General features: G+C 41.2%; 1 protein-coding gene across 6 annotated transcripts in view; it reads right to left on the bottom strand.

The window, feature by feature from the left end:
- The window catches only part of LOC130294597 (C-Jun-amino-terminal kinase-interacting protein 4-like), a 279,068-nt gene that overhangs the window by 170,213 nt on the left and 83,284 nt on the right, over positions 1-25,571 (bottom strand). For all 6 annotated transcript variants that reach the window (XM_056544684.1, XM_056544682.1, XM_056544681.1 and 3 more), the window contains one exon: positions 2,729-2,799. In XM_056544684.1, coding sequence (XP_056400659.1) covers positions 2,729-2,799 — 71 coding nt within the window. The remainder of the gene's footprint in view (positions 1-2,728; positions 2,800-25,571) is intronic.

Below are 25,571 nucleotides of genomic sequence, written 5' to 3'. Positions count from 1 at the left end.
GTATGTAGTGGCTGTACATATGGAGCATATACACAATGTATAGGCTAGACGTGTTTCGTGATATTGCTCTCTCACTCTCTTTTTCAATCGCTATTCTTGAAACGCGTCTAGCCTATACTTTGTGTATATGCTCCATATGTACAGCCACTACATACCGAATCCAAAGTGCAAGCAACAATCCAAGTCCATCCACATCTACCAAGTCAGAGGCAGGATGCGCATAACGCACAAGGACACCACCATCAGCAAGCCTCTACGGATATCACGCTGGCAATAGATCTCACCCCTCCCCATGAAGGCCAACACTGACGACTCGCATTCTGGAGCGACTAGGTGTCCGTGCACCCGCAGAGGGTAAGTGTGAGAGCGCCAAGGGACCCGTCGGGACTGGTGAGATCATAGTGTGCTACAGTGTATCCAGTCCCTTGATTTATATTGACAATATTTCACACCCACATAGGAGTTATCCACACAAGGATACATAGTATCCAACAAAGAAGAAATCTCTTCATGACCTGTTGCACTCTCAACATTCGCATCCAGTACTGGATAAGTTCTAATGCGGACAATTCAATACATGTGGTGTCTACTACATATTACCAGAGACACTAGATACAATTTATACAATATATATATATATATATATGGCTACCTATGGATGCTAAATATATTTTAATACTCTGATGTTACATATTTTTTATAACTTGAAATCAGTGTTAATGAGTTCATCTGCAAGGGCCCTGCAGTGTGAAACTCAACTATGATAAATAAATGTTTTAATTTGTATCCACCTATATCTTACTGCCAATTTTTAATATGAATCTCTATGTATTTACACATATCTATATATAGTTTGACACTATTCATCCATCTAAGCCCAGGCTTGAGGAGAGTGTACCTCTAGTATGTTATATATTTTGTCAGGTTGTACAGGACACACAAATTTCTCTGACACCAGTACTAGTCACGAACAATAGAACACTGTCTCTATCTTTTGGTTGAAGCTACCTATCTCTTGTTTATCATAAGAGATCACTTATTGTCCATGTGGTTGTGTATTTGGATGCCACTGCAGCAATTCTGCCCTTATAGATCTTCCATAGTCAACTGCAAGTGGTATTACCGAAAAGTGTTGATGTTTAGGAACCACAGCAACTCCGCAACAAATTGGAGGACTAGCTGAGTAAGGCTGCCGATTGCTAAATATATATATTGCATAAAAGTCACTCATTTGGGAAAAAAAAATATAATAATTATCTGGCACCAAAAGCTTCAAGGCATGTGTTTCTATGACCGAGCAACTCCATGCAGGCACAATGCTAAGTAGTGATGTGAAACACGCTGCCACTGGACTCTGGACGAGTGAAAACTTGTACTGTACGGTGAGGAGTCACACTTCTCTATCTTGCAGTCTGAAGGATAAATCTGGGTTTGGCGACTATCAGGAGAACGTTGCCTGACTGCATTGTGCCAAGTGTAAAGTGAGGTGGTGGAGAGATAAAACTATGGAGTCGCAGCTCAGGGGTTAGCATAGCCCCTTTGTCCAGAGAATGGAAACATTTAGTTGCGGTTTGGATTTTAATCTCTTCTCTATATCCAGCAAAAAACAGAACACAATATGTCTGCCACTTCTGTAGGAATTACATACACTCCACAAGTGATCTCAGCAGTCTGGGATGAGAGTCGGCTATTGTCAGCTGGAGGTGCAGAACTATCATAGAACGCAGTTCACACAAGCAGGTAAGTAGGAGATAAAAAGCAGACAGTTGCCCTCACCACTCTGAACTTTTACTTCTTTATTCGGGTACAGTCATAACTGATGCAGGGGAGCATCCAGGGGACGGAACTGTTTCACATGGGATACACACTTCGTCAAGCCAATGCAGCATTGGCTTGTTGAAGCATGTATCCCACACGAAACGGTTCCGTATCCTGAATGCGGCCCTGCATCAGTTATGACTGTACCTGAACCTACCCGAATAAAGAAGTAAAAGATCAAAGTGGTGAGTGCAACTGTCTGCTTTTTATCTCCTACTTATCTCCTCTATATCTGTCTGCAGCTCAAATGGGCACTGTCAGATCCCAAAACTTTTCATATGTTTTATCTGTCAATCACGCCTGTAGAGCGTGGTTACAGACAGAGAGATGTGACTAGTTACTGCTTGGTTTCCGTTATTAAGATGCCTAATATGCTCTGCTTTTAAAGGGGGACTCTGGTACTAGACATCTTATCCCCTACCCACAGGATAGGGGATAAGTGTCTGATTGTGGGGAGTCCGGCCACTGGGACCCCCTGCGATCTCCTGCCTGACACCCTGGAAATCTGCGTGCACGGAGTGATCTCTGCTTAATGTAGGATTACTGTCGATCACAGCCCTAATCTATGGCCATCACTCCCCCTTCATATATCGCTATGGGAGAAACCCGAACGTTATATCTCCGTCTCTCCCAAAGACATGAATGGAGGGGGCACGTCGATCACGGCCTCTCCAAAGCCTAGCACAGCCGGCGTTTCGGGGGCAGCCAGAGATCGGGGGGTCCAAGTGGTCGGAACCCTTCAATCAGACATCATGTCCCCTATCCTCTGGATAGGAGTTAAGATATCTAGTATCAGAGTTCACCTTTAAGGCATCAATGTCACTGACAGATTCATTTAAGTATGTTAGTGATATATTTTTTCAGAATTAAAGCTATATTTGTTATTAGAAAAAAAAATTCAGATAGTTACCTTAGCATGGAGTTGTGTAAGTGAGGTAAGCTCCTTGTTCAGAAGTGCCTTTTGCTCCTCCAACCCAACAACTAATGGAAAAAAAAAATATTATACCACTTAGTAACATTCTAAAATAACACCAAATCAAAACACGGAAGCCCGTATGCAGCGCTCGGAACAATAAACTTCTGGATGCTGGGGAGTGGAGCAGTGGAGTACCCCTTTAAGGGTTTATTCACATGTACAGTATCCTGGGCATATTTGATGCGCAGGATTTGAATCTGTTTTCAGTCATTTAGTTTACATTGAAATCTGCAGCATAAAATCCTAAGCATCAAATATGCGAAGGATACGGTATGTGTGAAGAGACCCTAAAGATTAGATTGTTTAGGCAAAAATAATTTGTAAGGCAACATATTAAAGAGAACATGCCATCATTTTTATGACTGCCTGAACCATGGGAAGTATTAAAAGAGGAACAAGCTTTTTTACTGCTACTACTTCTGATTTACTACACAACACTTCAGCATTTCAGAGAAATCATAGTTTAACCCTTTGGCAACACAATGTAACTGTACATCATGTGCGCAATCAGGGACTATGAAGTGAGCACATGAGCTTTAGCAGCCAACACTCACCATTTATGACAACATCAGCTATCACCTCTATGTTGGTGATTTATCCCTTTAACGACATGTATGTCCTTGTGCCCGGGTACTTAAAAGGGTACTCCGCTGGAAAACTTTTTTTATTTTTTATTTAATCAACTGGTGCCAGAAAGTTAAACAGATTTATAAATTACTTCTATTTAAAAATCTTAACCCTCCCAGTACTTCTCAGCTGCTATATGCCCCACAGGAAATTCTTTTCTTTTTGAATTTCCTTTCTGACTGACCACAGTGCTCTCTGCTGACACCTCTGTCCATTTTAGGAACTGTCCAAAGTAGGAGCAAATACACATAGCAAACCTATCTTACTCCGGACAGTTCCTAAAATGGACAGAGGTGTCAGCAGAGAGCATTGTGGTCAGACAGAAAGGAAATTCAAAAAGAAAAGAACTTCCTATGCAGTATAAAGCAGCTGTTAATACTGGAAGGATTACGTTTTTTAATAGAAGTAATTTACAAATCTGTTTAACTTTCTGGCACAATTGATTTAAAAAAAAAAATGTTTTCCTGGGGAGTACACCTTTAACGCAGTAGGACGTACATTTACATTCTAAGCAGCATTCTGAATATGTAGACAGTGCAGGAGCTGCACTCGCTTCACAGATGGCAGGTCTGGGCTGCTATCAGCAGTCGGGGCCTCACCGCTAATGCCTTTAGATGTAGTGATCAATACTGACCTAAAGCACCTGTGGGAATTGGTTTCACTCATTGGACCACGCAGGGGGTCCGATGAGGTGGCCAGAGGTCCCTTTTACCTGCTCTGTGATGCTCTGCTGCGACCCTTTTGTATGATCTGACCTGCCTAATGCAATTACATAGCACTGAACAGTAATAGCAATTTAAATGTAAAATAAAAATGTTTCTGCAAATTTGAATATACCCTCCCCCCAAAAAAGTAACAAAATTTCCCCATTTTTAAATAATAATAATTCATAAATAAATAATTAAATAAAAAATAAACAAAAACCTATTTGGTATTGTCGTGTGCAGAAATGGAAATAAAAAGGGATCAAAAAGTCACATATACGCAAAAGTGGTACTGATAAAATCAAGACTCAAAAATGAGCCCTCATGCAACCCTATACACATAAAAAAAAATATAAGAAAGTTATAGGGGCTGAGAAAATTAATAAAGTTATAAGGGTCAGATTGGAAAAAAAAATTCTAAACACTATAACACTATTTATAACATTTTTGTTTTTTTTAAGCAGTACAATAGAAAAAGATGTAAACACTGGCACTGTGTAAAAAGACAAGAAAAAGAAAAAGTTTCTAAATCGGTACAATTGGTTGCGCAAAAAATTAAAAAACATACCGTATGGTTCTGCAGATAATAAAAAATAAAAAAGGTATCTCTCTGAGAAGGCAAGGAGGAAAAAACTAAAGGAAAAAACGCAAAAAAAATATTGGCTGTATCCTAGAGACCAAAGTGGGCTGAGATTATCTTGTTCTAAACTCTGGTTTGCCAATCAATCCTTGCTACCATCTAACTGTACAATTATAGGATCTCTATTCCCATTAATCCCTATTACGCCTCACAAAAGTGATATTATGTCCTAGTTTAGTCATAATACTTGCTATTATTATGAGGGCAATGTCATTTACTCTTATAGAACTTTATTTTTATGAATCTATGTCCTCCATAATAACAGACATTCATTCTTTTGTTTTATTCAACATGGTCAAAAATTTACACCCGTGTTTATCCTTTTGTTGTGGAATGGAGAAAACTACATTATGGTTAATTGTATTTCTATCTTTGTTTTATTTGAAAACTATTTAGACATTAAAATGGGCTGCACTCTTTTGTGGTTAAATTCTGAGAACAGCAATTGTGGCATTTAAAAGGTAAAATTATGTGTGCTGCTTATTTATGGTGAACGAGTGATTGGCACCTTACAAACAAGTTGTGGGGTGCCAATCTAATCGATCAATGCAGTGTCACAGCATTGCCTTAATTAGTATAAACAATGTCATTTTGCATATAAAAAGTTATAAAAGGAGAAGAAAAGAAAAAAACACATTAACTGGTGCCAGGGAGTCATGTGGTGTATTTAAAAATAATAACAAATTTTAAAAACATATAAAAATGTCCATCCCCAAATAAAAATCCCATCCCTTTCCCTATTTTTATAAATGAAAAACGTATACAAAAAGTAGAAAAAGAACAATTTTGGTATTGTCAGGAGCAGCGTTGTCAGAACAATTAAAACATAGCCTTAATCCTCCGCTGTGATCGGCTATAAAAATAAATAAATAAAAACAACATTTAAATGCCAGAAGTGCAGATTTCTGGTCAGATCATGTCAGAAGAAAAAGAAAACAAAATCAGAAAGTCCCATCTAAATTAAATTGGTACCAGTGGAAAGTACAGTTTACAGCAACAAAATAAAAGACCATAAGCAGTCTTGTAACAGAAATCATATTTACATTTTTTTTTTATGTAGTACAATAATAAATACATTTTATATATATACACACACACACACACATATAAATAAATAATTCTAATCATACTGAACTACACAAAAAGTCAAGTTTTTGCAATACAGTTCCTGTATAAGTTTTCAATCGTACAGAACCGTATTGAAAACCGTATACCAAATGATGCATCCAGTTGGGCATTTTTTTTTGCCTTGAACAGTTTTGTCCATTTTTTCCCATATCCAAAACCATAGCCTACGATGGTTTTCGGTCCTGTATTGAAACCGTATACGGTTCTTTTAACATGGGAGCAATGAGAACCATAGAGAACCGTATGTGCGTACAGTTCCATCCGGTTTGCACAGTACGGTTTTTGAGTTTGCACATGCGTGCTGCACACCGAAAGTTCCACCTACCTCCTAGAACTTTCTTTCTGGGAGGGTTTTGGGAATGAAAATAAAAAAAACTAATATTTTTTTTTTTATGGATGCAAATGGACATTATATTTTAAATCATATGGTTTTCAACTGCATAAAGGGTTTTGATACAGTTTAGTCCGATTTTGAGGAATCCGTTTTTCATCAAAAACCTGATATGAGAACTGTATTGCAAAAAACGTGGTGTGAACCCAGCCTTACTGTAAAGTGCATTCCCTGTTTTGTTCTTATTTTCAATGCCACCCCAGCAACAATCGCAAAGCCGTTAGAGAATAAATGGAGTGGTGACCACACATGGGCTACCCACTCTGTTCATTCAGGCCTGCATTTTACTTTGTTCTGGGGATTGGCAGGGATCACAGCGATTAGATTCCCTCCCCCCAATATTTGTAAGGATATTCCATATCCTCTAAATGCTCAGAAAGAAGAAGCCTGGTGGGCAGGAAGAGACCAGCTGGGACTTTTCTCTTGAAGTGAAATATAGGCCCTGATTTACTAAGAAGTAGTGTAGTTTTCTTTGTGTTTTTCTTTTTTCCACCCCGAAAGGTATTTTTCCACGGTATTTACTAATTTTTCCCTTCATTTTTGCAGAGCTCAAATAAACCACATTAGTAAATATGTCAGGATTTTTTGAAAATGTCAGCGGCATGCCCCTTTTTCTGGTGACCAAGCCCCACTTTCTTGGCTGTCACATCCCTTTTTTAGGGGTTTCTGAGTAAGATGGAGAGTTGGTTGGGTTTTTTGGTTGTAAATTCTGGCACATGAAGCATGCAATACAAAAACCTGTTAAAAACTATTGGGATCCCTTTAGTAAATAACCTTCATAGACAGTTTAAAAAGGGGAGTGGCTCCCTATTTATAACAGACTGTGGTTTATGAAGCATGAAACTGATGACCGGTTCCCCTAAACATTATAAGGCTATCACACTGTATGTAAACTGAAGGCTAAAACTTCCTTGGCCAGATCCAGGCACCGCAAAGAAAAGTACTCTCAAGTTGGGGAAGAAAAACAAAGTCCATCAAGATCAACATACTCCAGGACTGATTTACAGAAAGGCAAAAAACATTGATATAGGTGCAGATTGTCTAAAATTAGGACAATGTCCTTCTTTACCAAAAAAAATAATATATATATATATATATATATATATATATATATATATATACACACACATATAGCAATCAGAATGAAAGAAAATGGCTAATTTCCTATATCCAGAAGTCTAGTACCCGTAACTTGTGTTATTATATACAGTATCTGTTAAAATATAAACCTCTGGAGGATGTATAATGAAATGTCAACAGATGGTGCTGTGTTAATGTTAAGTATAGACTGGTTTCTCTTGTGTTACAGTGCATAGTGAAAGTATTCGGCCCCCTTTTTGACCTTTTGCCACATTTCAGGCTTCAAACATAAAGATATAAAACTGTAATTCTTTGTGAAGAATCAACAACAAGTGGGACACAATTATGAAGTGGAACGAAATTTATTGGATATTTCAAACTTTTTTAACATATAAAAAACTGAAAAATTGGGTGTGCAAAATTATTCAGCCCCCTTAAGTTAATACTTTGTAGTGCCACCTTTTGCTGTGATTACAGCTGTAAGTCACTTGGGGTATGTCTCTATCAGTTTTGCACATCGAGAGACTGAAATTTCGGCCCATTCCTCCTTGTAAAACAGCTGGAGCTCAGTGAGGTCGGATGGGGAGCGTTTGTGAACAGCAGTTTTCAGTTCTTTCCACAGATTCTCGATTGGATTCAGGTCTGGACTTTGACTTGGCCATTCCATTGTAGATTTTGCTTTATGTTTTGGATCATTGTCTTGTTGGAAGACAAATCTCCGTCCCAGTCTCAGGTCTTTAGCAGACTCCATCAGGTTTTCTTCCAGAATGGTCCTGTATTTGGCTCCATCCATCTTCCCATCAATTTTAACCATCTTCCCTGTCCCTGCTGAAGAAAAGCCCAAACCATGATGCTGCCACCACCATGTTTGACAGTGGGGATGGTGTGTTCAGGGTGATGAGCTGTGTTGCTTTTACGCCAAACATAACGTTTTGCATTGTTGCCAAAAAGTTCGAATTTGGTTTCATCTGACCAGAGCACCTTCTTCCACATGTCTCCCAGGTGGCTTGTGGCAAACTTTAAACAACACTTTTTATGGATATCTTTAATAAATGGCTTTCTTCTTGCCACTCTTCCATAAAGGCCAGATTTGTGCAGTATACGACTATGGACAGAGTCTCCCATCTCAGCTGTAGATCTCGGCAGTTCATCCAGAGTGATCATGGGCCTCTTGGCTGCATCTCTGATCAGTCTTCTTCTAGTATGAGCTGAAAGTTTAAAGCAGTGATTCTTAACCTTGTTGGAGGTACTGAACCCCACCAGTTTCATATGCGCATTCACAAAACCCCTCTTAATTGGAAAAAAAAATAATGATTTTTTCAAATTCAAAACATAGGAGGTATATATTTAAGTATATATTTATACATAGGTGCACAAAATGAACAAAACTATTAAGAACAAAACCATGAAAACATGATTTTCACACAAAAACATAACGAATATTTACTGCAAATCAGTGTGACTTGAGCTGTTGTCTTTCAGAGACCAGTTCAGAAATGCGCGGCTTTACCTTGGCAAGTGCCACTCTCATGTCATTTTTGCAACAATGGCAGTGTTCCCCCACATTAGGCAGGCCGTGTTCCCCCACATTAGGCAGCCAGTGTTCCCCCCACATTAGGCAGCCAGTGTTCCCCCATATTAGGCAGCCAGTGTTCCCCCACATTAGGTTGGCAGTGTTCCCCCCCCCACATTAGGCAGACAGTGTACCCCCACATTAGGCAGACAGAGTTCCCCCACATTAGACAGACAGTGTTCCCCCACATTAAGTGCAATATAGTCCCCCACATTAAGCTGGCAGTATGTTCCCCCACATTAGGTGCAATATAGTCCCCCACATTAGGCTGGCAGTATGTTCCCCCACATTAGGTGCAATATAGTTCCCCACATTAAGCTGGCAGTATGTTCCCCCACATTAGGTACAATATAGTCCCCCACATTAGGCTGGCAGTATGTTCCCCCACATTAGGTGCAATATAGTCCCCACATTAGGCCGGCAGTATAGTCCCCCCACATTAGGTGCAATATAGTCCCCCACATTAGGCTGGCAGTATGTTCCCACACATTAGGTGCAATATAGTCCCCCACATTAGGCCGGCAGTATAGTCCCCCCACATAAGGTGCACTATAGTCCCCCCACATTAGGCTGGCAGTATGTTCCCCCACATTAGGTGCAATATAGTCCCCCCCACATTAGGTGCAATATAGTCCCCCACATTAGGCCGGCATTATGTTCCCCCACATTAGGTGCAATATAGTCCCCCACATTTGGCTGGCAGTATGTTCCCCCACATTAGGTGCAATATAGTCTGCACCATTAGGCTGGCAGTATGTTCCCCCACATTAGGTGCAATATAGTCACCCACATTAAGCTAGCAGTATGTTCCCCCACATTAGGTGCAATATAGTCCCCCCCACATTAGGCCGGCAGTATGTTCCCCCACATTAGGTGCAGTATGTTCATACAGTATGGCTGGAGGCTGTATGCCTGTGTACTGCCCCACTTCAGTGTTCCGACCACCGCTCCTCGGGTCCGGCCATAGCAGGACCGGAGGATCACTGGTCGGAACACCGAAGCTGACGCGCCGCTGGTAAACACTTACCAACTGCCAGCGCGCGTCCTTCTTGCTTCTTATTCGCTCCTCCGCGCTCCGTTGCCATGGGCACACGCATGGGACGTGAGTGACATCCCTGCGTGCGTTGGCTCCCGACGGTCCCCACGTTTTTAAAGTAAACGCATCACCGCAGGGACTTAACAGAGGCGTCCCTGTGTTCCGAAAGCATCTTTCGGAACACAGGGATGTGCCGAGGCAAAAACACCCGGTGGGCCGAACCCGCCGAACCCGCGAGACTGACTCACCGAACCCCTGGGGTTCAATCGAACCCAGGTTAAGAACCACTGGTTTAGAGGGAAGGCCAGGTCTTCCTAGATTTGCAGTGGTCTGATACTCCTTCCATTTTAATATTAATCGCTTGCACCTTGCTCCTTGGGATGTTTAAAGCTTGGGAAATCTTTTTGTATCCAAATCCGGCTTTAAACTTCCAAAGAACAGTATCTCGGACCTGCCTGGTATGTTCCTTGTTCTTCATGATGCTCTCTGCACTTTAAATGGACCTCTGAGACTATGACCTTGCAGGTGCATTTATACAGAAACTTGATTACACACAGGTGAATTCTACTTATTATCATTAGTCAGTCATTTAGGTCAACATTGGATCAGTCAGAGATCCTCACTGAACTTCTGGAGAGAGTTTGCTGCACTGAAAGTAAAGGGGCTGAATAATTTTGCACGCCCAATTTTTCAGTTTTTTATTTGTTAACAAAGTTTGAAATATCCAATAAATTTTGTTCCACTTCATGATTGTGTCCCACTTGTTGTTGATTCTTCACAAAAAATTACAGTTTTATATCTTTATGTTTGAAGCTTGAAATGTGGCAAAAGGTCGAAAAGTTCAAGGGGGCCGAATACTTTCACTATGCACTGTATATACTCTGCTTTCTACAGTTATGATGTAATTCCTTTATTGTTTTTCATTCGTGATTAAAGAGGTACTCTGGTGGAAAACTTTTTTTTTTTTTTTAAATCAACTGGTGCCAGAAAGTTAAACAGATTTGTAAATTACTTCACAGCAGAGAGCACAGTGCTCTCTGCTGACATCTCGGTCCATTTTAGGAACTGTCCAGAGCAGCATATGTTTGCTATGGGGATTTTCTTCTACTCTGGTTAGTTCCTAAAATGGACAGAGAGGTCAGCAGAGAGCACTGTGCTCGTGATGTCAGCAGAGAGCTCTGTGTTCCAAAAAGAAAAGCATTTCCTCTGTAGTATTCAGCAGCTAATAAGTACTGGAAGATTTTTTAATAGAAGTAATTTACAAATCTGTTTAACTTTCTGGCACCATTTGATTTAAAAAAAATAAAAAGTTTTCCACCGGAGTACCCCTTTAAGTAATATGATTTTGTAACATTTCACCCAGACCTCATAAGTTTTGATCAGTAGTGGTGCTGGTCCAGAGAATCCCCACAGATCGCAAGATATAGCCAGAGAAGCATGTGGCTGTACGCTTAACTTCCTGGATCACTGCTCTATCCCATTTGTTGCAAGAGATTGAGTCTGTTTCCTGCAGAGAGTTGCTGTGGAGTGAAGCACACAGCTGCATGATTCTCCCAGTTATATCTAGCGATGGGGGGTTGAATGAGAGGGGGAGGGGTGTTGAGAATGGAGGCAGCCTCTTCAATGTTGCTAAATAACGCGTGTCGAGGCTAACACACGCCTCTTCATCAGGTAAAACAGGCTTATGTAAGCCTGTTTTACCTGATGAAGAGCTGTGTGTTAGCCTCGAAAAACATTGTTATTTGGCTTAAATAAAGAAGAATATTACCTCCAACTGATGTCTGAGTGGATTGCGCTATCTATCTGGCCTTTTCCTGTACCTCGTTCTCTTGCAAAATCAGCTGGAGATCCCTTAACGCTGACACCAGGGAAGCAGCACCACTCTCTTGGACCTATGTGCATATAGTAGTTGTGGCTGGTACACAAGCAAATCAGGTGCGCAGTTCTGCCGATTGTACATAACGCAAACACACCTGATTATACCAGCAATACCGTCCCATGGGAAGCTCTGCCTTTTTTCTGTTTTACAGTTGTATATACATCTTCAATGTTGCTGACGTGTCCAGAGGGGATCTCTGGACCTATAGTGTGGAACGCCAGTCCGTGGGTGGGAAGGTTGAGTAAGTGAGTTACTGGAAGTGATCCATTGGCCCCAGGTGGTAACAAACTTATCATGGGTCCCAAAAATCTTTGTGGGTCAAAAATGTAAAAAAAAAAAAAAAACACGCTATTTTGTAACTTATACAGGTTTTATTTTATTTTAATTCTTTAAAAAAAATTATAACTTTTTGTACGATAATTATCACGTTTCAAAATGTCCTCTCTTGACCCCTATGATTTTATTTTTCCGTATACGGGGCTGCATTTTTTTGCGCCATGGTCTGAAGTTTTTATCGGTACCATTTTTTATTTGATGGGACTTTTTGATCGCTTTTTATACATCTTTTTAGGGTATAAAGTGACCAAAAATACGCAATTTTGGACTTTGGAATTTTTTTTACGTATACACCATTGACGATGCGGTTCAATTAATGTTATGTTTTTTTTAGTTCGGAAATTTATGCATGCGGCATTACCATATATGTTTATTTTTAGTTTTTTTTAAATGGGAAAAGGGGGATGATTCAAACCTTTATTAGGGAAGGGGTTAAATCACATTTATTAACTTTTAGTTTTCCTTTTTTTACACTATTTTTTTGTCCCCATAGGGGACTATTACATGCAATCCTTAGATTGCATACATTGAACATTGCTATGCCCTAGCATAGCATTGATCAGTGTTATCGGTGCTAGACTGCTCCAGCCTCCCATGGCTGACTGGAGCATCGGGGCACAGATCAGATGGAGGAAGGCAGGTAAGGGCCCTCCTACCATACCCGCTAAGCTGTTCAGAACGCCGCGGCAGCCCAGAACAGTCCGCTGAGCTAGCAGGGATGACTTTTCTCCTGTTTTAGACGTTGCGATCAACTTTTAACGCGGTGTCCAAAGGGTAATACCGGACATCAGCCCAATCAGCGATGCCCGGCAGTAGCCGTGGGTCCTGGTTGCTGATCGCAACAGGGACACACCGGGTATGAAGAGCGCTCAGCTCTTGAGAGTGCTTCATGTAACGGGAGCAGGTAATGGACGTAACTATACATCCATTGTCCTTAATGGGTTTTAAGTGAACATGACACTATTCATCGATGACTTGTGGCATGTGATCACTACAGCGCGACCACCTATCAATAAATCAGGAATCGGAAAAGAAAAACTGACAGACAGACAAAAACCACCACAGGTTTATTAGTCAAGGATGACCAATTGATCTGGAAAAGAGGAAGAGCACTGCATAACGTAAGAGGGACATGCTGTAAAAACTTCAGGAAAGATCCATCTTAAACATCAGAATATTTCAGCTAAGGAAACTGTGAAAGATGAGACTTGGTAAAGCAAAAAAGACAAAGATATGCAGGAGCATAGAAATGCTATTGCAACAACTGACCTAAGCTGTGTAGTCACCTTCAGTATTCTGAAGGTGACTACACAGCTTAGGTCAGTTGGTAAGGATGAAAAAGACAGCTGTGTTGCAGTAATGCTACTTGCAGTTTTCCTAAATCATACACTGCACTGTTTATAGGGGTTTTCTTGGCAGATATATACGATCTATAGCCTTTTCTCAATATAAGCTGTCAAATGCTGTCAGTAAGGTGCCAACATCCGGTGTTTGGGAAAGTCGCTGCATGCACATTACACAGTTAATAAGGCCAGAACTCTGTTCACTGTAGGAACGGTCCTGGTAACTGTGTCTTACCTGCCTATCACATAAAGGGAATGTGTCACCAAATGATATATAAATATTTTTTTAAAGGTTAGATACATTTGTTTATGTTTTACATTTTTGGGGAAATCTAAAAAAAAAAAAAAAAAAAAAAAAAAAAGTTTTCTTATATCCATCCCACGGTTGATCAGTAGAAGGAGCTAAAATGAGAATGTGAAGAGAAAGTAACTTCCTCACACCTCCCTTGTGTCTGTGCAAGAGAAGGGGGAGAAATTCCACTGTGCCGAGCCATCTTGTTGGTGACTGAACAGTGGTAAAGTACAGCTGCTACAGATTAAAGGGGTTATCCAGGAAAAAAATTTTTTTTATATATCAAGTCAACTGGCTCCAGAAAGTTAAACAGATTTGTAAATTACTGATATTAAAAATGTTAATCCTTTCAGTACTTATGAGCTGCTGAAGTTAAGTTGTTCTTTTCTGTCTAAGTGCTCTTTACATAGTTACATAGTTACATAGTTAGTACGGTCGAAAAAAGACATATGTCCATCAAGTTCAACCAGGGAATTAAGGGGTAGGGGTGTGGCGCGATATTGGGGAAGGGATGATATTTTATATTTCTTCATAAGCATTAATCTTATTTTGTTCCAGGAATGTATCTAATCCTGTTTTAAAGCTGTTAATTGTTCCTGCTGTGACCAGTTCCTGAGGTAGACCGTTCCATAAATTCACAGTCCTCACGGTAAAGAAGGCGTGTCGCCCCTTGAGACTAAACTTTTTTTTCTCCAGACGGAGGGAGTGCCCCCTCGTCCTTTGGGGGGGTTTAACCTGGAACAGTTTTTCTCCATATTTTTTGTATGGGCCATTAATATACTTATATACGTTTATCATATCCCCCCTTAAACGTCTCTTCTCAAGACTAAACAATTGTAACTCCTTTAATCGCTCCTCATAGCTAAGATGTTCCAAGCCCCATATTAGTTTAGTCGCGCGTCTCTGCACCCTTTCCAACTCCGCAGTGTCCCTTTTATGGACAGGTGACCAAAACTGAACAGCATATTCCAGGTGAGGCCGTACCAATGCTTTATAAAGGGGGAGTATTATGTCCCTGTCCCTTGAGTCCATGCCTCTTTTGATACATGACAATATCCTGCCGGCTTTGGAAGCAGCAGCCTGACATTGCATGCTATTCTGTAGTCTTTGATCTACAAGTACACCCAGATCCTTCTCTACCAGTGACTCTGCCAGTTTAATCCCCCCTAAGACATACGATGCATGCAGGTTATTAGTACCCAGATGCATAACTTTACATTTATCCACATTGAACCTCATTTGCCAAGTGGATGCCCAGACACTTAGTCTATCCAAGTCATCTTGTAACTTATGCACATCCTCTATAGACTGTACCGTGCTACAAAGCTTGGTGTCATCTGCAAAGATAGAAACAGAGCTGTTAATACCATCCTCTATATCATTGATAAATAAATTAAACAACAGCGGTCCCAGTACTGAACCTTGGGGTACACCACTAATAACCAGGGACCAATCAGAGTACGAATCATTGACCACCACTCTCTGGGTACGATCCATGAGCCAGTGTTCAATCCAGTTACAAACAAAAATTTCCAAACCCAAAGACCTTAACTTACCTGTCAGACGTCTATGAGGGACAGTATCAAATGCTTTAGCAAAATCCAGAAACACTATATCCACAGCCATTCCTCTATATCCACAGCCATTCCTCTATATCCACAGCCATTCCTTTGATGACACGTGTCTCGGGAACTGCCCAGTTTAGAAGCAAATCCCCATAGCAAACCTATTCTACTCTGTGCAGTTCCCGAGACAAGCAGAGATGTCAGCAGAGAGCACTGTTGCCAGACAGAAAACAACAACTCAACTTCAGCAGCCGATAATTATTGAAAGGATTAAGATTTTTTAATGGAAGTCATTTACAAATCTGTTTAACTTTCTGGAGCCAGTTGATATAAAAGTGTTTTTATTTTCCTGGAATACCATTTTTAACATATATATATATATATATATATATATATATACACACATACACACACACACACACATATACATATATATATATATGAAGAATCTGCTGTTACATATTACAATGCCAGTGGGTGACATTTTAACAGATCTATTCCATGGTTCACAGTCAAGTGTAAACATCTCCCCCTGCAGTCAGTCTGCAGCGACCCAGTAAGGGACAGACAGTCAGTGATGCACGTGCGCTCAGTACAGAGACACATACAGACTTTGTACTGAGAGTAGCTCTCACACACAGCTTTCCCAGGCTCCTGAAGGGCACGCGATTTGCTTCGTACTGAAATGTTTACAATAATTAAGGAACCTGGTAAAGTTGTGTGTTACAGCTATGCCCTGTAATGACAATAGAGCCTGACTGTCTCACACAGCTTTCCCAGGCTCCAAAATGGCATGTGATCTGCTCAGTACTGACACATTTCTGGCCATTCAGGAGCTTGGAAAAGCTGTGTGTGACAGTCAGACTCTTATCATTACAGGGCCATGAGTCATTATAGGATCTGACTGCAACACACAGCTTTCCAAGGCTCCTTAATGGCCAGAAATGTTTCAGTACTAAGCAGATCAGGAGCCTTGGAAAGCTGTGTGTGACAATCAGTGAAGGGATCTACACATTGAGGAGGTCAGGATGTGCAGGGACCTGACAGGCAGGTCAAAGAGGTGAGCAGGGGGGGAAGGAGGACGGAAGGGACTGCAGCTCTAAACTTTGTATAAACCTTATCTTCTCCTGTCCCACATCTGCAGAGTGAGCTGAGAGGAGACCAGGGCAGGTCATTTCACCAGCCTGTACTTTGCACATGTGCAGTAAGCAGTCAATGCTTTTCTATGAGACCCTCTCAGTTTTAACTTTCCTATACCCTTGTGCCTGCCATAAAGCAACTGTGTAAGTGTTGTGAAGTGACACATCACAAAGAGGCTACAATATGGCAGCCCCCAGTACACACTTTATTAATAAATAACATTAAAACTACATTGTCCTAAAACTAAATATATAAATGAAATGCTTTACCTTGATAGAACAATTATATTTATAAAAAATAAATAAAATGGTGACACATTTCCTTTAAGCAGGAGCAGAGCTGCAGTAATGCACACCACCACAGTGGGCAGAACCAACTGCTTCTGGCCCCCTTTACTGCATAGTACAGGCATTGAAGCTGTGCTGAACAACTAATCGGAGACCCACCATCAATCATATTGGCCTGGAAAACCCCCTAAAAAGGGCTACTCCGCCCCTAGACACCTTTCCTTTGGATAGGGGAAAAGATGTCTGATCGCAGTGGGGTCACCGCTGGGACCCCCGCGATCTCCGGCGAGGCACCCCAGTAATCCGGGTCAAGGAGCAGCAGTCACACCCCCTCCATTCATGTCTATGGAAGTGAAAGCTAGTACATAGCCATGAAAGGAGGGGGGTGGTTGCGTGACATCACAAACACAGAGGCTCCAGGTTTTCTTGTTCATAACTCTGCAGCACCGGTCGAGAAATTGTGGATAGGGGATAAGATGTCTTGGAGCGAAGTATCCCTTTAAAGGGGAACTCCATTGGAAATGTTTTTTTGACAAATCAACTGGTGCCAGAAAGTTAAACAGATTTGTAAATTACTTCTATTTAAAAATCTTAACCCTTCTAGTACCTATCAGCTGCTGTATACTAGCGATATACTACAGAGAAATTTGAGAATTTCTTATCTGCCTGACAACAGTGCTCTCTGCTGACACCTCTGTCCGTGTCAGGAACTGTCAGGTTAGAAGCAAATCCCCATAGAAAACCTCCTGTTCTGGACAGTCCTGATACGGACAGAGGTGTCAGCAGAGAGCACTGTTGTCAGGCTGAAAAGAACTTCACAAATTTCTCTGTAGTATATCTGTAGTATACAGCAGCTAATAAGTACTAGAACGGTTAAGATTTTTAAATAGAAGTAATTTACAAATCTGTTTAACTTTCTGGCACCAGTTGATTTGTCAAAAAAAAATTTCCACCAGAGTTCCCCTTTAAACAGTGTATGAATCAGGTAAACTGCATTATAGCTGCAACATGGCTGTCTTTCATATCTTCACCAACTGACTTCACAACAAGGCAAGGCCTTCAATCAGATAAGCCAGGAAAATCCCTTAAAGGGGTACTCAACTGGCCAGCGTTCGGAAGTAAATGTTCTGAACGCTGTTTTCGTGCTGCGGCGGTCAGCCACGCCCCTCATGGCATCATGGTCACGCCACTCAATGCAAGTCAATGGGACTTAGACCTGCATTGAGGGGGTGTGGCCGTGATGTCACGAGGGGCCAACCCAGCAGCGCAAAAACAGCGCTCGAAACATCTACTTCTGAACGCTAGCCAGTGGAGTACCCCTTTAAATGTGTTGTAGACAAGGCCTGTGGCAGCAATATTTGGACTTGCATCTTTTCTTACAAGATATTTTATTGACAGGTATCTACTGCATTTACTGAATATAGAGATTATTTAATTTTATAATACTTTCTGGATTACCATATTACGTGGGCAGTACCAATATATTTCACTACTTACTTATTGAACTATGTTTTGGTTATCATATGCGTACTATTCTATTACCACAAGAGCCCTGTGGTGTATTGTATATTATTGTTCAGTTTTATAATAAATGATATAATTTTTAGATTAATCTCACACATTTCTAGCACATATACTCTATTTATCCAGTCTTAATAAATCCTATCTGAACTCCCATCTGTTCATTCTTTTATCTCTATTAAAACATACCAACCCCTTAGATTTGCCCTGGGGACTGTAACTCTTTACACTTTCTTTCCAGACTTGACATTGGAATTTGTAAAATCCAGGTTAGTAAATGCAGAGTAGACAGTATCTTGTAAGGACTCTACAGATAACGACATTGGAAAAGTTACCAATAAAAGGCTCTACAATAAGAAAACTAGAGCTTGTTTCATATGCAGGAAACTGGGACATTTAAAGAAAGACTGTACTATATGGGAAGCAGAACAACAGAAACCACGATCCCTAATCTGTATGTAACTAACTGGAATGGTGCATTTGAAAATGACAAATAATCAGACATTGCAAGGCTGGTGCATAGACTCTGGAGCAACAAGTCACATAACAAGCAATAGACGCTTTTTCACAGCGATTGACTTATAGCAGGAAAAGAGTGGTGTAAATAAGCCCATAGCTAAATAGGGCTAGTCATTGGGAATCCAACTATACCTTTCTAAAGGGGTATTCCAGGCCAAAACTTTTTTTTATATATCAACTGGCTCCGGAAAGTTAACCCCTTAAGGACTCAGGGTTTTTCAGTTTTTGCACTTTCGTTTTTTCCTCCTTACCTTTTAAAAATCATAACTCTCTCAATTTTCCACCTAAAAATTCATATTATGGCATATTTTTTGCGTCACCAATTCTACTTTACAGTGACAGTCATTTTACCCAAAAATTCACGGCGAAACGGAAAAAAAAAATCATTGTGCGACAAAATCGAAGAAAAAACGCCATTTTGTAACTTTTGGGGGCTTCCGTTTCTACGCAGTGCATATTTCGGTAAAAATGACACCTTATCATTATTCTGTAGGTCCATGCGGTTAAAATGATACTCTACTTATATATGTTTGATTTTGTCGTACCTCTGAAATAAATCATAACTACATGCAGGAAAAATTTCATCTTCTGACCCCTATAACTTTTTTATTTTTCCCCGTACAGGGCGGTATGAGGGCTCATTTTTTGCGCCGTGATCTGAAGTTTTTAATGGTATAATTTTTGTTTTGATTTGACTTTTTGATCACTTTTTATTCATTTTTTAATTGTATAAAAAGTGACCAAAATACGCTTTTTTGGACTTTGGAATTTTTTTGCGCGTACGTCATTGACCGTTCGGTTTAATTAAGGATATATTTTTATAGTTCGGACATTTACGCACGCGGCGATACCACACATGTTTATTTTTATTTTTATTTACACTTTTTTTTTTATGGGAAAAGGGGGGTGATTCAAACTTTTATTAGGGAAGGGGTTAAATGACCTTTATTAACACTTTTTTTTTTACTTTTTTTTGCAGTGTTATAGGTCCCATAGGGACCTATAACACTGCACACACTGATCTCCTATGCTGATCACTGGCGTGTATTAACGCGCCTGTGATCAGTGTTATCGGTGCTTGACTGCTCCTGCCTGTATCTCAGGCACGGAGCAGTCATTCGCCGATCGGACACCGAGGAGGCAGGTAAGGGCCCTCCCGATGTCCTGTAGGCTGTTCAGGATGCCGTGATTTCACCGCGGCGGTCCCGAACAGCTCGACTGACTAGCTGGGATACTTTAACTTTCACTTTAGAAGCGGCGGTCAGCTTTGACCGCCGCTTTTAAAGGGTTAATACCACACATTGCTGCGATCGTCAATGTGTGGTATTAGCCGCGGGTCCCGGCCGTTGATAAGCGCCGGGACCGACGGCGCTGCGCTGTGACCTCGCTTCATATCGTGGGAGCTGGCGCAGGACGTAAATATACATCCTGCGTTGTTAAGGGGTTAAACAGATTTGAAAATTACTTTGATTAAAATATCTGAATCGTTGCTATAGTTATTAGCTTCTGAAGTTGAGTTGTTTTTTTCTGTCTAACTGCTTTCTGATGACTCACGTCCCGGGAGCTGTGCAGTTCCTATGGGGATATTCTCCCATCATGCACAGCTCCCGGGACGTGACATCATCATTGAGCAGTTAGACGGAAAACTTCAGAAGCTAATAACTATTGGAAGGATTAAGATTTTTTAATAGTAGTAATTTACAAATCTGTTTAACTTTCTGGAGCCAGTTGATGTAAAAAAAAAAAGTTTTTGTCTGGAATACCCCTTTAATCTCCAATCCCTTTTCAGCACCGATATATAAGCCTTTTCATTACTATGCCATTTAGACTCAGAATCCCAGGGGGCATTCCACAGGATGGCAGGAGCCCAGGTTAATTCAGCCCATGCCCACTTTATCTCCTGGCTGTCAGTCATATGAGTAGGCGGATAAATGTGGGCGAAAATAAAGAGGATATGTGCTGAATTTACCTAGGCTCCTGCTGTGCTGGGGAACATTTCTTGTATTAGCCATCACGCTCCCTCCCATAGACATGAATGGAGGGGGGGTGACATGACATCGAGACCACAGCCACTCGCAGCAAGCATGGAGGTCACCATGCAGACATCTTATCCCCTATTCTTTGGATAGGGAATAAGATGTCTAAAGGAGTGGTTCTGCAGGTGGTGACCACAGAGCACTCCTAAGTTCCTATGCTTCCTGGCAGATGTTTCGGTCACTTGACTGCTGGCGGTGCTTTCACTCTAGAGGTAGCATGAGACGGAGTCTACAACCCACACAAGTGGCTTAGCTAGTGCAGCTCATCCAGGATGGCACAACAATGCGAGCTATGGCAAGAAGGTTTGCTGTGTTGGTCAGCGTAGTGTTCAGAGCATGAAGGCGCTACCAGGAGACAGGCCAGTACATTAGTAGACGCGTGGGAGGCCGTAGGAGGGCAACAACCCAGCAGCAGGACCGCTACATCCATATTTGTGCAAGGAGAAGCAGGAGGAGCACCGCCAGTACCCTGCAAAATGACCTCCAGCAGGCCACAAATGTGCATGTGTCCACTCAAATTGACAGAAACAGACTCCATGAGGGTGGTATGAAAGCCAGAGATCATCAGGTGGAGGTTGTGCTTACAGCCCAACACCGTGCAGAATGTTTGGGATTTGCCAGAGAACACCAAGATTGGCAAATTCACCACTGTCGCCATGTGCTCTTCACAGATGAAAGCAGGTTCACACCGAGCACATGTGACGGAGTCTGGAGACGCCGTGGAGAACGTTCTGCTGCTTGCAACATCCTCCAGCAAGACCGGTTTGGTGGTGGGTCAGTAATGGTGTGGGGTGGCATTTCTTTGGGGGGCCGCATAGCCCTCTATGTGCTTGCCAGAGGTAGCCTGACTGTCATTAGGTACAGAGATGAGATCCTCAGACCCCTTGTGAGACCATATGCTGGTGCAGTTGGCCCTGGGTTCCTCCTAATGTAAGACAATGCTAGACCTCATGTGGCTGGAGTATGTCAGCAGTCCCTGCAAGAGGAAGGCATTGATGCTATGGACTGGCCTGCCCGTTCCCCAGACCTGAATCTGATCGAGCACATCTGGGACATCATGTCTTGGTCCATCCACCAATGCCACGTTGCACCACAGACTGTCCAGGAGTTGGGGGATGCTTTAGTCCAGGTCTGGGAGGACATCCCTCAGGAGACCATCTGCCACCTCATCAGGAGCATGCCCAGGCATTGTAGGGAGGTCATACGGGCACGTGGATGCCACACACACTACTGAGCCTCATTCTGACTTGTTTTAAAGACATTACATCAAAGTTAGATCAGCCTGTAGTGTGGTTTTCCACTTTGATTTTGAGTGTGACTCTATATTCAAACCTCAATGTGTTGATAAATTTGATTTCCATTGATAATTTGTGTGTGATTTTGTTGTCAGAACATTCAACTATGTAAAGAGGAAAGTATTTCATACGATTAGTTCCTTCATTCAGCTCTAGAATGTGTTATCTTAGTGTTTCCTTTATATTTTTGAGCAGTGTATGATAAATATGTCACACAAACAAAACCAAAGCAAAAAAAAATAAAAAAATAAAAAATAAAAAGTGTTCAAAACTCACTTTCCGAATCTACATTCTTTACACTAACACGTTGTTGTAGTCCCAATTTTTTTATTATTACAAGTAGAGATGAGCGAACTTACAGTAAATTCGATTCGTCATGAACTTCTCCGCTCGGCAGTTGATGACTTTTCCTGCATAAATTAGTTCAGCTTTCCGGTGCTCCGGTGGGCTGGAAAAGGTGGATACAGTCCTAGGAGACTCTTTCCTAGGACTGTATCCACCTTTTCTAGCCCACCGGAGCACCTGAAGGCTGAACTAATTTACGCAGGAAAAGTCATCAACTGCCGAGCCGAGAAGTTCGTGACGAATTGAATTTACTGTAAGTTCGCTCATCTCTAATTACAAGGGGTAAAAGGAGAAAAATCCCCTTAAAATGTCAAATTTCTCCTGAGAATTAAAATACCACATATGTGCATGTAATGTGCTTTGTGGGTGGAATCAGAGGCTCATAATGGTCCGGAACTGGGGTGCACCTGTGGATGATGATGAGGGGGAGGTGAAAGAAAGAAGAAAACTCTGGTCGTCTTCTTTTCCCTCTTTGGCGGACATGGATGCAAGCATGGGGTTTTCCTCCTCCACCAAAAATACCCTACGGTAGTGTTTCCCAAACAGGAAGTATCCAGCTGTTGCAAAACTACAACTTCCAGCATGCTTGGTCAGTCATGCTGGGAATTGTAGTTTTGCAACAGCTAGAGGTACCCTGATTAGGAAACACTGCCAACACAGGCAATTTTTTTTTTTTTATGGGGGTGTTGGGAGAGTAACTATATCAGTGTATGTAAATATAGTGTTTTAATCTGTGTTTAGTGTATGTGTAGTGTAGTGTTTTTAGGGTATGTACACACGATCGAGTTTAAAGCTAGTTTCCCAATGCAAGCTTGCAACGGAAATCTCTCTTTAAACCCACCGCATAAAATCACCCTTCTACTTTTTGGTTGGCAAAAAAAGCTGCTGGGAGCTGTAATTGTGTGCCTCCAGCTGTTGCAATACTACAACTCCCAGCTCTCCATCCGGACCAGGATCAGTCAGGCAGAGTGCATGCGTAATTTTGAAACACCCACTGTTTACTATGATTGGTTGGTTTGGTCCTGACCAACCAATCACAGTGATCAGGAGGTGGCTTCAGTGCCACCTCCCTCCAGCTGATTAAGGGTGATTGGTTCTGTCTGTCCCAGGAGACCCGATAGCCCTGGGAAAAAAAACGTGATTTGCCGGGCAGAATTGAATCACCATCCACCGTTACAGGGGGGAGATATCAGGGCCCCCTGGGCGATATGCAGGGATGGCTGCTGTTAGATTACAGCATCCATACTGGGCCCACTTTTGTTTAAAGCGTACCTGTCAGATCCAACAAAATTTTTTTTTTTTATATATACATCACTCAGTACCTAATCCTGACCATGTACATCTATATTTTTATGTGTCTAGCACCTTTATTTATTTTTTTATTACACTTTTAATTTAGCTCACTAGTCTGAATTCCTCTCAAAGGAAGGGGGCGTGGCCTCACTGTGCAGGTTTCTGCTCCCTCCCTCAGTATACTGTCTGCTCACATCTCTCCTAGCATTAGCAAAACTGCAACTCCCAGCTTGTCCTCACTGACCGTATTGGGACACAGGCTGACGGGGAGGATTTTTCCTCAAGCTGTGACCCCTGCTCTCACAGCCGTCAATCAAGTGTGTCCATGACGTAGGTGATGATGCATGGACACAGCATGACTAGTATGTATCCAAGCAGGCAGGGGGGCAGTTGTTTGACTGGCTTTTTCAGTATTAAATACTGAAAATTTTCTAATGAAAGCAATTGCAAAATCTATTGGTTTTGCATGCTTTACAACATATCAAAAGACGAGCATAAGTTACAAGCTGAGTGTGTGAGCATTAACTTGGCAAATGCTGTTCAATGTGGATAAATGTAAATTTATACATTTGGGTACAAAAAAACAGCATGCATCATATGTCCTAGGGGGAGTAAAACAGAGAATCACTGGTAGAGAAATACTTGGGTGTACTTGTACATCATAGACTACAGAACAGCATGCAATGTCAGGCAGGATATTGTCATGTATCAAGAGAGGCTGGAAGGGGCAAAAGAGAAACAAAAACTAATAAGGGGAATGGAACATCTTAGCTATGAGGAAGATTAAAAGAATTACATTTATTTAGTCTCGAGACGCGACATTTAAGGGGGATATAATCAACTTATTTAGGTATATAAATGGCCCATACAAAAAATATGTGGATCCGTCTCAGGTAAAACCCCTTCAAAAGAAAAGGGGGCACTTCCTCTGTCTGGAGATTAAAAAAAAGGTTTAGTCTCTGGGGCAACAAGCTTTCTTTACCATAAGAACTGTGAACTGTCACAGCGGGAACAGCTGAGGGCTTCAAAACAGGGTTATATACAATCCTAGAACAAAACAATGTTAACGCAATATACTTTCACCTCCTTGGTTGAACTTGATGGACATATGTGTCTTTTTTCAACCGTACTATGTAACTATGTAAATTCAAGACAATGACGATCAATAAGGGTAGCATATCTAACAATGGCAGGTCATTTTCAGCATCCTGTTACATTATCTTATTATTATTGTTATAAAGATTCAGTACCCTCTCACAATTCACTTACTATATAAATGCAATATAGCCATAGTCAACTCAAATGGTATTCACTTTCTCCCCTTCTAGACTAATGACTTTCCTATTCAGGAGAGACAAACAAGCTGTTACTCTCCCTTTAAGGCCAATATTTTCTCCTTCCACTACTCTATGTCATGCATTATCACCCCTTGGAGTTGGCTGAATATCACTGGTTCTCCTCTTCCAGTTACTCAGTGAGTTTAGGCTATTTGTTTTGATATATTACAACACAGATATGAACCACCAAACAAGATGCACGAGGGCCCATCACATTATACATTCTCATACCACAAGCGTAAAAAAACAAACATATATATATCACAAAACACACAGAGCTCCATAAAAAAAAAAAAAAAAGAAAAAAAAAAGTTCAATGTTTGTAATTTTGAGTGGATAAGTAAAGCTGTCAATTATACATGGATCACATTTTTATATTCTGTTTTCTTCTGTCTAAGGAACACAGTGGC

This window comes from Hyla sarda, chromosome 10 (assembly GCF_029499605.1).
Source record: "Hyla sarda isolate aHylSar1 chromosome 10, aHylSar1.hap1, whole genome shotgun sequence".
NCBI classification, from domain to species: domain Eukaryota; kingdom Metazoa; phylum Chordata; class Amphibia; order Anura; family Hylidae; genus Hyla; species Hyla sarda.
This window is presented reverse-complemented; position numbering and strand designations above follow the sequence as displayed.